Below are 14378 nucleotides of genomic sequence, written 5' to 3' on the forward strand. Positions count from 1 at the left end.
GACGGGGATTCGAAACCGCGACTCTCAGATTGCAAGTCGATCGCTCTAACCACCTGGCCATGTCGGGCCTTGAGATAGAGAGAGCCATGAATAGAAATATCACATGCTATAGATGTGAGTTTCCTATCACTTTATGTCATCCAAAAATGTCTCTTCTTTTTAATGCAGAGTATTTTTATTCCTATATGCAAAGTTTTCTGATATTTTATTGTCGATTTCTAGCGAAATTAAAATAGCCAAATAACTTGGTTAACCTTTGGACCATTCAGTTTCTTTTATAAGTTCCAATCATTCCTCTTTATAAAATCATTTGTTTTCCACGATATATAAACAACTTTGTAATTGAGAACATTAGAACTGAGCGCATACGTTATTTACAGTGTGAGTTCCCACTTTCAATGGTCAACTGAACTAATCAGTCGTAAAACTGAAGGACAGATAATGATAGTGATTTATAACGAATCTACATTATCTTAAACCTCACACCTGTACTTTCTGTTATGATATTTATAATACGCAAACTGTTGAGTGTTCAAATTACTCCCCATGGAAATTGTAGTATATGTCTGTAGTAAATTAACTATTCCTCCTGGTTTATTATGCACTAATTCGCTTTCAAAGTAGTAACTTTTTTTTTCACCGTGCTTACGGCAGGAAAATAAGTTAGACTTCATTTTCAAAGTCGTGAATAAAAGCTTTGTACGATCTTTAACACTAATGATGGAGTAAGACAGAATACAGTTATGCCGTGGTTTTCCCATTATTTTATTGTGACCTGAGGCTCTGGCCTTGAATGTGAGGTCAGTCAGCTGTCTAGGATTGTTTCAACTTAGTTAATGAAAATTGTTCGGCTTCGAAGAAGCCCTTAGGCATTAGGGAATTAAGACGTCATTTAACGAGGGGAGATCTCTATAACCTTGGCATGACTGAACATAAACAAACGACGATAGGCCAGGGGACGTTGTTTGTTTTCAGCAATTTTAAACAGACGCTACTCCTACCAGCTATCTTAAACAGACACTACTCCTACCAGCTATCTTAAACAGACACAACTCCTACCAGCTATATTAAACAGACACTACTCCTACCAGCTATCTTAAACAGACACTACTCCTACCAGCTAGTTTAAACAGACACTACTCCTACCAGCTATATTAAACAGACACTACTCCTACCAGCTATATTAAACAGACACTACTCCTACCAGCTATTTTAAACAGACACTACTCCTACCACTAAAAGTACACTTTGACTTAATTTCATCTTTCGATCACAAAATACCAAACTATTATCCAAGCATTATAAAACTAGTTTACAGCCAAAACGACTGAGCTCCATCATAACTTTGATTGTTGGAAATCAATATTAAGTTCTCTCTTTTCATCCTATACATAAAGTTCCTAGACGACGATTAATGTCTTCTTATCTAAGAAGTATCGATCCTTAACCGTTTTTTTTTTTAATGTTGACAGAAAAGACATCGACATTTTTATGTTGACAAAAAAAGACATCGAATTTCACAGGCATTTTAAACAATAATTAGCTTGCTATATTCAAAGTTAGTAAAATAATTCACCTTTTTTAGCGTATGTTTACTGTTAAAATTGTACTTCAACAATGACTGTAGTCCAAATACAAAGGCTAATTGAAATATAAATATTTAGAACTAACATATGTACACTAAGTGCAAGGTTGTGTAGTTATTACGCGTTTTTATCAGCAAACTGTAAAATAATATATTGGATATTTTATAATGATTGAATACTTCTTGACAAAATCTATGCTGCATTTCTTAAAGTAATACTCAGAGATTAATTTCTATAAAAAGGTTCCGGCTCCCCGTTGATGGGAGAGTGGGAGGGGGGTGTTGGTGCGTATTTTAACCGTAATTGGAGCTGCAGTTAAATATCAATTCACAATGAAATCATGATAGTCTTAAAATTCCTTATAGTTTTTGCGCCTTTAGAATAACAAAACCAAAAATAGATTGCTGATCTTGGATCCGGGAAGATCCAGCAGTAATTAGCCACTGGTAATACTTAAAAACTTTAATATCGTTACTGGTTCTAGGTCTCAAGTTCAAGTAGGTATTTATATAAACCAAAACAAGTATTCTCTACCACCAGATGGGAGAGTAATTAAATTTTACTGTTGTTTGATATATGTCAGTAATATTTTCACAAGAATGCTTCTTGGATCGGTAATATTTATTTTTTCAATCAAAATCTCAGCTTTTAAAACCAGTGAGATGCAATGTGCAAAAATATACTAAACTTTAATGTCAAAAACAATTGTGCGTTTAACATTACTCACCTTTCATAATGCTGAATTAAATATATACATCGGTTAATAGTATCTTTGTTGGGGTTGTCAGGTGCTGGCTGACCCTGCTGAAGAACTGTAAATTTCGAAGCTAGCGAGCCAGGTTCGAATCGGTGAGATACAACAAAATATTTCCCTAACTTTAAAGTATTTTAAGAGTGGCAGTTAATCCTTTAGCGTGTTGTCTGGATTCCTTCGATCTGATCAGTTGTTAAAGATTATGATTTGTTTCTTGAATTTCGCTCAAAGTTACTCAAGAGCAGCTATCTGCGGTTTTTTCTGCACTAGCCGTCCCTAATTTTGAAGAGATAGACTAGATGCAAAACAGCAGGTTAACACCTCCCAACTCAAACTCTTGGACTACTCTTTTAACAACGAATAGTTCAATTTACCATCACCTTATAACGCTCTCACGGCTGAAAAGGCGAGCATGCTCGGTAAGGGAATTCGAACCCACGACCCGCAAATCACGAGTCGAGTGCCCTAACAACTAGATCGTGCCAGGCCTAAAAAATATATTTTGATTTTATGTGCGCTAAGTAAGTAGAAAATCCACTTTTTCATGTTTTTACTTATATTTTTATTCACCAGTGTTCCATCCACAAAACTATGAACTTACTTCCTCTGTTTATCATTATTATTATTCGTATGGAGACAAACAGTATACACATAACAGATAATCTGACTAGACTGGACTTATATGAACTATAAAACGGATCTTTGCAACAGGTTCTGCGTGGGAGGAGGAGCATTATGAAATGTGGTGTTATCAAGTGAAAATGTACTGAACATTTTTAAAGTTGTTAAACTGTACTGACTTAAACCATTACTTGACAAAAGCCTGTCTGTCCGTTTACAACTGGCATACCGCTGGATTAATTGTCACCAAACCTAAAATGTACCTTTAAGGCCTCCAATTACTGATATAGGAGTTTGGATATGAATCTCCTGTGTCACCCCCGTGGGACCCTATGTCTTCCCTGTGCGTATTGTTCATTTATAACTGGCGAACCGCTGGACTGACTATCACCAAAAATGGTATATACTCTTAGGGCCCTTTAAGAGTAGCATAGGAGGTTTGGCACTCGGATCTGACACCTCCTATAAACCCCTAAGACTTTACAGTTTTCCTGTGCGTTGAACAGGTACGTCAACGTATATACATGTATATATATATGCCATTGTTTATAGGCAAAATTCAACATTATATATATATATTTCAGAGAAACACATGATGCACATTCATCCGGGCAATAATAATAACATTCTTGGTTATTATTTACACTTACGCTTAAAGTAACTTTGTATTTATGTGTAAATCTTTAGCTGATAAGTGTAAAAAAAGACGCCATGATATTGGAATGATTCGTAACTTAAAGCTCTAAGCCTATTCATAAGATAGGAGCTTTTCATGTTTATTTAAATAAACTTGGTAACCTGTGCTACTCCAGAAATTCGCGTAATTAGCCCTTATTTTTCTTAAGGACAAACTACATTAGAATGATAATTAATTTCTACCTCTGTATTAATTATTTAACATTTAATACTTTAAATTTTTCATTTTTATATTGTGGATTCATATTGTTTTTGTCATTTATTCATCAAACAGCTCGTACTAATGTTAGTTTTGTGTGAAAATAATACAGAGAAAACTTCCCTTTAGTTTTTAAAAGATACATGATTTGACTGATTCAGTATGAAGCATCGTAGTCATTGCTTCTGACGAAAGACAGATCTATGGGATTTTAGTGTAGCCTTTCCGTTAGCCTCTATATTGAAAAACACATTCGTCGTGATTCATGTGCACGAGAATGTGAAGCACTACATATTTTCTCTCATCTCTGCTGGTGTCGTTTTTATAATTCTATATTTTGTAAATGATTGTTTGAGAAAGCAGAGCAAATAATTGTTGCCTTAGTCTGTCATTCTTTTTCTTTTCCTAATTTTACTAGAGATATTTATTTGTTCCAAGTCGTGATTAAAAAGTTAAGTCATAGATTTATTGTGAGGCTGAGTGATTGTGGTCTTTCTCTTGAAAGACTTGATCTCGTTTTTCTCACGTTTTGTAGACTTTACCATAAAAACTTGAATTTAAAATATCACAGTGCAAACCATAATAAAGCATAAAGAGATCCATTGAATAACAACATTGAAATATTACAAACGCAATGCAGAGTATACAATTTTTAATGTGGTTTCTGTTTGAAGGCTAAAAATAAAAATTGTTAATTGACACCTTATTATTTAGGAATATCACGCATGAAGGAATCAGCTTTGCTTTCAAAATATGCTCATCTTATAGATGTCAGTTTGTTTTCAGTGTTACTCACTGAGTGTCGGAATAATTCGAGGCTTATTAATTCCTCTCTTTTTGTTTTCTAACTTTCTTTAATTCTTATAATTTTCTTGTAATAAATTATCATCGTTTTATGTGCTAGTATATGCTTTTTAGCTGTAAGAGTAAGAAGTAACTGGTTTCTAAACCAACCGAAACCAGTTTTCAATTTCTTCAACAAAGAACTCCGATCTCAGTTCCTAACATTTAAGTACCAAACGTTTTAAATATGCGAAGTTTGTTTGTGAAAGCTCGACAACAATATATATATATATATACGTATCCATATTTACAATTGAAGTTCTATTAGGTGAAACAAAACTTTCTGATAAATAAATAGAAATAATATGCTCATAATATACACGAATAAAATGTTAAATTAGTTAAAAATCTTATATGTTTGTAAAATAAAATGACTGTTAACGTTTCAATTCCTGACAGTTTTGACTATCAAGCCTATTCTTCTGTAACTTATATTTTTAAAATGTTGAAAATTTATTTGATACCTTAGGTTTTAGTTGGATGTAACAGTTACAAACCAGTACCTTGAGGCATTTTCTGAGGATTGCTAACTTTAGGCTACCCCTGTATTCACATGGCATTGTTTGAAAGTTGACCTTTCTAGCTTGTTAGCTCGACTTCCCCAGGGAAATACAGAATGATCGTTTCGCAATATCTTTTATGATTGGCCAAAGTGGTTTCTCTATTTTCAAAAGTTACCTCAAATAAGCATACATTGACATAAGAAATATAAATGAACAGCCTATATAGCCTATATTACCGAATTTTGATAGTTTAATGTAGGATAATCAGTATAGTTAGGATTTCACTGATATTGCTAGCAATGAGATTCATATCAAACCACGTTTCGAATAGTTATAACTCTGTAAACTTTAACAATGAATTCACTGAAGTTTCTAGAAATATATTATTCTATACGATTCAACAGCCACCTGGTGCCCTCATATTCCTCCGCACAAGCAGGATATGCAAATTTATAAATGACAGATGGTTTCTTATTCTTAGTTATCTCGTCCTTAAAATTAAATAAATATTTTATTTTTTCCATAGACTTGAGTATACTTCAAATTTCTATCTGTTGATATTCGTTGTCCAGGATTAAAACCAGCTTCTGTCTTATATATTGTTGTCCTAAATATGGCAATACTATTATGATTGGTTTCTCCTGTACATTAAACTTCAAAATTTAGGGGTACTCTATGTGGCTAGAATTTCACTGGTATTTTTGTTTATGAAATTATTATTAAGCTCATTACATTTCATAATTGTTTTATCCATTATGTGACATAGAATAAATGCTTACAAATCTATGAAGACGATTGGTGATAAAGTTTACGTAATATGTATCAGGAGCAATATTATTAAAATGATCATAAGGTCCTGAAACAAAATTGGTTTACAATATATAAACATCTTACAAGGTTTGAAGTTACCCTTTTTTACTGTACATTACAGTATCTAAAATGGCAAACTAAACACCTCTTCACATTCACCTGTAAACTTTGTCATTGGATGCTATTACTGAAATATTTCAAAAATTCACAAACATAAGTTTGGGACAGAAAATAATAAACATGCCATTTATATACCTTCTAAATAAGTAGCTTAAATTCATTAGAGCATTATTTCAACCGTTACTTCATTCTTGTATGATGAAAAAACGACCATAACTTTTAAAACAATACTGTATGTATTTCACTCAACTTTGTATGTTTATTACTGAAAATTTCAAAAATTCACCAACATGAGTTTATAACAGAAAAATAGTAAGAGGTAATCATCGACAGAAAACTGGTTTGAATTCAATAGGACATTATTGCAACTAGTATTTTTTTCAGAGAAACTCAAAAATCAATTAGCCATTGCAAGTGCAGGTTTAGATCCTGTTAACTTGATCGTAAATTGTTCTATTAAATATAAAATATGATTCCTTGGCCGCAAACGACATTAACTTAGAAAACACATGCTTAGAAAAGCTATTTATCTTTTATTTGAAGATAAAAGGATATTTAACACAAATTATTGGTCTTTTGTAGCAGGATGTTAATATATTATGCTAAATTATGTTATAGCTTTATACATTTCCCTAAACCTTAGACTCTCTACATAATTTGAAAACTCAAAGCAGTCTTTAGCACTAAATTCATTGTTTGTATATTTCCGAAGAAGTTGTACTAAAAACATGATAATCTATTATTGCTAATGTCAGCATTTGAAACAAGGAAAATATGAATTTTAGTCAAACCATACTTCATTATAGCATCAGAGTTATCCACTTTAATTTCATTCTACACGTCTCTCAATTATACATATCCAACTGCAAAACGTTTTTCGCAGTTTTTTTACCAGTTTAAGTATTGGATCTTTATTTTCACGTATTCATGTTATTGGTTAATACGTGGTTGAGCATATTAATATAAATTCTTAGTCAAAATTATTATCTTGTATATTATCTTGTTCTATATTCTTTTTTAAGATATTGTTATGTCTCCGTTCGTTAGTTAATTTTCTGTAAAAATTCTTTCCGAAGAAACTTTACCGATACAAGTCCTTTCTTAAATAAAACTGGTTTATTCTTTCTGAATACAACTTTGCGATACACTTAATTTCAACAGTCGCGCTATAACAAACGCTATAATTCGCAACGAACGTCTCACGTGCTCAACAATATTCTCTCTCTCTCCGCAGTTCAATTACACATTACTTTACGTTGCTTCTTGGCCGGCCTTATATATACAAGACTACCCCAATCTAGTAGTCTCCCGACACTTCATGAAGGTTCGAGAAGGAAGTGGCGTGATACAAGCGTCACGTGACCTGCGTTGTCGTAACAATATATTAAGATATTTCTCTCTCGAATTACGGTTATTAAAATAAAACTGCAAGATTGTTCATGTGGATTTTCACTTTATAATTTTTATTAGAAGTAAAAGAAAAAACAAACGTCTTAACAGAACTTCAAAAGAAGACAAATATGTTTGAAACTGTAGACGTATGAGGAAAACATTCAAAGGGTTATCCATGTACTTTTTAATTTCAAATCGTTAAATTTATGAGAAGAACGATTAAAAATGACGTCACCAGGTTTGTTTGTAAACGCTTTTCCGTGTTCTTAGGGCGATGGCGATTTATTTTACATTGTTGGTTAATTCTAAATTGTGTTAACATAGTTAATTTCTACTCAGTAAGATTTTTGAATAAATAAAATTAATTTTGAAACAGATTTTTTCGAAGACTTATAATTCAAGTAATTAGTTAGTTAACTTATATTTATAACTAATCACACATTTCCAAAACTAAATTTGCACTCCTTTATACGAAACTAAATTGTATACGAAGAAACTAGCCTACGCTGTTTCAAAAATTCTAAATTAAAATTATCAATACACAAATACAGCTTTTCAACAATTCTCAAAGTCAACATTGGTAAAAAAAATCATAAATAATATTCAACATTAAACTGGTACGCAATTAAAAACATTTTATTTAGGCCTATCTATGACCTTCAAAGAGTCGTCAACTTTTTGAAGGCCATAGATAGGCCTAAATAAAATGTTTTTAATTGTGTACCACTTTAACGTTAAATATTATTTATGATTTTAACTTTATACACAAGAGCCAAAATACTACAATCAACATTGGGAGTTGAAATGAGGACGAATAGCAGACTTGTCCTGGTCGTCATATAGTTAATATTTTCTAATTTTTACCTGTAAAAAGATGATTGCTGTTTTTCAACACTTATATATCTCATGTTTTCATTTTGTCTTCGTGTTTCCTCAATATGCTTCAAATATCAGTTGTCTAGTTAGTAGTGCTTTGTTAAATGAAATGTTAAACAGGTAAATTAATAAAAAGACAATAAGATGTGTTAAATAAGTTAGTATTTGTCCTTTTCAACCTGATGGCGCCTTACGCAAAACATAGACTAAACAGCCAGGTCAGAGACCCCAAAGTTCAGGCATAGTTATCCCTAATAGAAGGCAACCAGTCGGCAGTGCTTGCCGTATGTGTGGTTAGTCACAGTTATTAAGTTCCACAACTGAAGTGTGGATCATGTTCAGCAGAATATCATGTCCCGATTCTTAGACCTTACGATCCGCAGCCTGGCACGTTAACTACTAGTTCATGTCCAGCTTTTGTCAAGTGAAGAAAGTTTATTGTACACTCATGTACAATAGCATTTGTGTCGTTTATTTTATACGTGTTTTCTACTTCTTCTTTTTCACACAAGTATCTTCCATAATCAATATACAGTTTGCGTTGATTGTTGTAGTGTTTAGCGCACTTCTTACACACAACGATACTACAGTACATAGTTTGTTAGTGGCTTTCATTTTCTTTAGGTATTAATTAAACGTTAGTAATATATGTATGTATGGTATTTAATGCTTAAAGGGATCTGAAGTTTTTATATTAGGATCCTTAGCCTACTCTATTTAACCCATGTTCCTCACTTGTAATAATGTACTTTCGTGCATTATATATTTAACCTGCTCAGACCTGGCATGGCTTGATGCTTAGAGCGCTTGACTCGCAATCTGCGGGTTGCGGATTCGAATCCTATCACTGAGCATGCTCGCCCTTTCTGTCGTGGAAGCGTTATAATGTATAGTCGATCCTACTTTTCGTCTAAGAGTTGGTGATGGGTGGTGTTGAATAGCTGTCTTTCCTTACATTTCTGGGACTGCATTTGCTACAAATATAAAATATCACTATGGGTAATATACAGCAGTATTTGCGTGTACTGTAATGTCTGGTCATGTGATACGTAAACTAGGACTTGGCGGGAGAATCGTCGAAAACAAAAGACTTGAAGTAAGAAATTTAAAGATCTATAAAGTTGTTTTTTGTTGTTGTTAGATACGACAGAGAATGTTATGATGGTAAATTAAATCACTATACATAGTCCTTCCATAGTAAGATAAGTTACTTAGGTATACATATTTCATTTAACGTTTACTCTTAGATGCCTAAAACTCACAAAACTCGGTAAATAACAATGATTGAAAACTACAAAAACAAAACAACAACAAATAATAGTAAACTTTTTTCTACTGTCGAGTGAGAATAGTAAAGAATTCAATACCACAATTTGAACAAAATCTTATTAAAGATATAAAATGGTACATTAAAAACTTTGTCATATAAAGGGCACATATACAAAATTCTTAGATTAGTTTCATTAGATTCTAATTAGCTTTCCTTTTATGTTCATGAGTTATGAACTGTAGTTGCCTTTCCTTAAATCATCGCAATTACATGTAAAATGAAACTCAGTCTAAGTTTCATTAAGTTCATTCTAAAGGCAATCACAAACTTTGTATGTACACAAGAAGAACGTTATTACAGAATCACGTCATAGCCTTTCACATACATTCTAAAGTAAAACACTCCATACGTTGTTCCTTGTTTTACTAAGTTATATACATTTACTTCAAAAACAAAGAGTTAGACAATAGTTGTGAACTCTTAACGAAACAATAACACTAACATCTCAGATTTTTGCTTGTTTAAATATCATTACTTATCTTTTAAACAGCTTACGTCTTCTATTTAGCACTACAATTCAAGCACAATATGTTTATGCAGTTATTGCTGGATTCTGTTTCAACTACTATAAATCTTTAATGATAAGCGTTTTCATGTTATTAGTTTTTCTATACTAAACTTACTAAGAAATATTTTTTGAACACAAGTTTTTTGTTTATGTTTTCAAAGTAAACAATTAAATCGAATATTTAAACGCTTTCACTTTAATCGTATTAATAGCATTCAACTTAATTTATTATATTTTCCTACTTCAGATATTTTGTTTTCTAAACATTAACAACCAAGAAGTTTGGAATATCATTCAAATACTTTTTAACATCCGATGAAATATAGATTATAAACTTGAAAAATAGTGACAGGACGATCCTATAATATTTGTGATAACTAGTGTCTTAATATCTGAATTTTAATTTTAAAAGTTTTCTTACGTTATCATATGGATTAAAATAAAACATACAAATTATTACGTAAATGTTTTTCAGTCACATTGCTTCTTCTTAAGTCCTTGGCGTGGAGACAATACCCGCACCATAGCTTGTGTTAGGATTATACTGTGTATTTGCGCTAGGATTATACTGTGTATTTTATACTTGGACATTATGCACATTTCACAACAAAGAGTAAATATGTTTCTTTCTTTTAAGAAAATCTAAACTTTTATTCTTAATGTGGCAATAAAGAACATAAAGAAGGTAAATAATATCTTAAAGTGTATACTATGACACTGTAATGAATATCTTAAAGTGTATACTATGACACTGTAATGAATATCTTAAAGTGTATACTATGACACTGTAATGGAATATTTTATTACAATGAAACTGAAATTGATGGTTTATTCTATTCCGTTTCTTGCACACAATACGTCAATACGTTTAGCGCAACTGGATTGATTTTTATTAAGTTTTATGTGTTTTGCCTTGAATCACAACAGAAGTATAATATTGGTGTTCGTATACATTACTGTATTTCATTCTTTTCACTAAAAAATCTTAGGCTCGGTATATTGCATTATTTAAAGTCTCACACTTCGTTCTATAATCAATATACCTTTCATGTAATGACAAAGAAACAAGAACAAACCAAACTGTATCCATTTTGATATTATTTGCCTTTTATTCCAAAGTCGCTTTGTTTGAAAGAAATTTTTTTTGTATTTATATTAAAGAGGTTTTACATACAACAAAGCTGGTTCAAATTAGTTAAACGATAATTCTGTACATCTATCAATACACATCATATCATAAACCAGCATTTTCATATCGTTTACGTAATACAAATCTCGTTGTTTAAATAATATGGAAAAGTAAGTCATCCATTTACTGTACCAAATCAGAGGACTTCTTTTATTTGTCAGAATTTGAGAAGCTTCTCTCTTCGTCCAACTGGTGTCTAATTCTGCTCCTGGAATTCTTCAGTTGATGAAGTAGTGTTTTCAATACGTTACCTCGTGACGCTTACGATGCCGAAACAAGGTTCTACGCTTTAAGTTGTACTAGTTCGAGTGTGTTACCTAGTGTCTTCTGTAATGCTGAAAAAAACCAGGTCTTGCACTTTACGTTGTAGACTTGGGTTTTTTACTTTAGTGACTTCTGTAACGCTAAAACCAGGTCCTGCATTTTACGCTGTAGGCTCGAGTTTGTTACTTAGTGACTTCTGTAATGATGAAACCAGGTCCCGCGCTAAACGTTGTACAGGCTCGAGTTTGTTACCTGGTGACTTCTGTAATGATGAAACTAGGTCCTGCACTTTACGTTGTACAGGCTCGAGTTTGTTACCTGGTGACTTCTGCAATGATGAAACTAGGTCATGCACAGGCTCGAGTATGTTAGCTAATAATTCATTTAATGTGGTAGTCAGATCGTGATTTTGACTTGAGAGTGATCTTAGTTTGTTACTTAGTGGCTTCTGTAACATTGAAGTCAGGCTCTAAACTTAAAGAAGTAATGGTCCCACGGTATTTATAATCAGAGGTTCACATAATTTTTCATATCAGGTTCTCAAATAAGTACCAGCAAAAATGGTTGATACTCACGGAAATGAGTCATCTCCATCCAACTCGCCAACAAGTTCATATTGAACTAGCAAGACCTAGATCTAGAACTAGTCGATATAAAATTGTTCTTATTATTTATTAGGTTATTATTCAGCTTACCCAACTCGTTAGCACAGTAAGTTAATAACTCAGTTTTGAACAATTTTCAGATATCAAAATCAAAGTATATGTTACCTATACGAAGTGGGGAATAAAACCATGCTACCAGAAAGAACCTCTGTTGTGATGGTACGCCATTGCGCCTTTTTAGCATCTTTTAAGTACGTATTAATTATTTCGGCTGCGCATGCGTACCTGCGAACCAGTTAAGTGAACCCCTGTTTATATCAGATTTAATCCTGAAGTCATGACCTAAATTTAGAGTTTCGTGACAATATGCTGTTTAGGGACTGCTCTGATATTTAAGACAGGTAATGATTTTAACAAGAAATTGTTTCATGTTTATTTCTTAGGAACGTAATGTTGAGGCCAGTATTTAGCATGTAACGTAATGGTCGTGGGTTTAATATATTGCCTCCTTATACCCACGATACTGAAAGTCGTATCTTCAGTGCAGTGAAGTAGCTTGTTAACACCTATGATGTTAAAGCCAGATCGTGCAATTGACATAGTAATGGCTGTCGTTGTTGTACTTTTCTCCGAGTTACAGATTTTGTGTACTTGATGTTTAATCTATCTCTCAGTAACACTTTTGTTGTTGAACCCAGATGCGACAAGCTTTGCATTTGACGTAACAGCACCAATAATACTTACAGTGACAACGTTCTAATTTCTCAATGGTTTCTATTGTGAAGCCCCGCCCACAACACATGGAATCACAGCCATACGTACCGCTCGAGCTTCCGTTGCATAACCTGTGAACACAAAAACATATATACATCATATAGCTTCATCGTTGGAATACCTGAGTCTTTTAGCTAGTTATTTATTTACACCTTATGCCCCAAGTATCAAAACATATGAAACAACTTACATTGTTAGAGGATCAGTCTCGTATAAAATGTGCTCAAAATTTAAAAAACAAATTTTAAGAATATTTAATCTTACTACAAGGTGATAGAAATAACGATTTGCTGTCATATCTACTACAAATGTTGAAGTATGAACTAAGTATGAAATAAAAATACATGGCGAGAACAAGGAATGGTTATCCACATTTAATAAAAAAACATCAACTATTAACTCCCGACAGTAACAAACTTGTTTTTTTAATCAGTGTCCTTTTAGAATAGAAGAAAAGTAAAACTATATTCAAGCTAACAGATTGAAAATTTCCGTAGAATGATGAAGAAGTTTGAAAAATGTAATTTTTTCTCACAATTCGGCTCATTGAGGGTTTCGAAAAACATAATGCAAATTATTTTATTCTTAATAACACACACATATATTTGTCAAAAGAGTCCGCTGGTGAATCATCAATAAATATACGGACGTACAACACTAAAATCTAGAGTTCAATTCCACGCGGTGGGCAGAGCGCTGATAGCCTATTGTGTAGCTTTTCTCTAACACGACTAAGCTATTAAAAGAAATACAAATAAAGCAAAAAACATTAAAAATGGTATCTTTGGATCCGTATAAATAGACAGGCAATCAATGTCAAAATTTTTGGAATTCTATGGACAACCAAGCTTACATTGCTAATTTCACAGAAGCTTGGAATAAATATCTCTGTGTAACGACCAAGTTGATATTGATCTTATGAATCATTTCACAGAAGCTTGGAATAAATATCTCTGTGTAACGACCAAGTTGATATTGATCTTATGAATCATTTCACAGAAGCTTGGAATAAATATCTCTGTGTAACGACCAAGTTGATATTGATCTTATGAATCATTTCACAGAAGCTTGGAATAAATATCTCTGTGTAACGACCAAGTTGATATTGATCTTATGAATCATTTCACAGAAGCTTGGAATAAATATCTCTGTGTAACGACCAAGTTGATATTGATCTTATGAATCATTTCACAGAAGCTTGGAATAAATATCTCTGTGTAACGACCAAGTTGATATTGATCTTATGAATCATTTCACAGAAGCTTGGAATAAATATCTCTGTGTAACGACCAAGTTGATATTGATCTT

At 32.5% G+C, this 14378-nt stretch overlaps 1 protein-coding gene across 1 annotated transcript in view; it reads right to left on the reverse strand.

The window, feature by feature from the left end:
- Window positions 1-11402: 11402 nt before the first annotated feature.
- LOC106465304 (protein Wnt-11b-2-like) overlaps window positions 11403-14378 on the reverse strand; it is a 37494-nt gene continuing 34518 nt past the window's right edge. The window contains exon 5 of the mRNA XM_022393169.1: window positions 11403-13141. Coding sequence (XP_022248877.1) covers window positions 12967-13141 — 175 coding nt within the window. The 3' untranslated portion in view covers window positions 11403-12966. The remainder of the gene's footprint in view (window positions 13142-14378) is intronic.

Source organism: Limulus polyphemus, unplaced genomic scaffold (genome assembly GCF_000517525.1).
Source record: "Limulus polyphemus unplaced genomic scaffold, Limulus_polyphemus-2.1.2 Scaffold1900, whole genome shotgun sequence".
In the NCBI taxonomy this organism is placed as follows: Eukaryota; Metazoa; Arthropoda; class Merostomata; order Xiphosura; family Limulidae; genus Limulus; species Limulus polyphemus.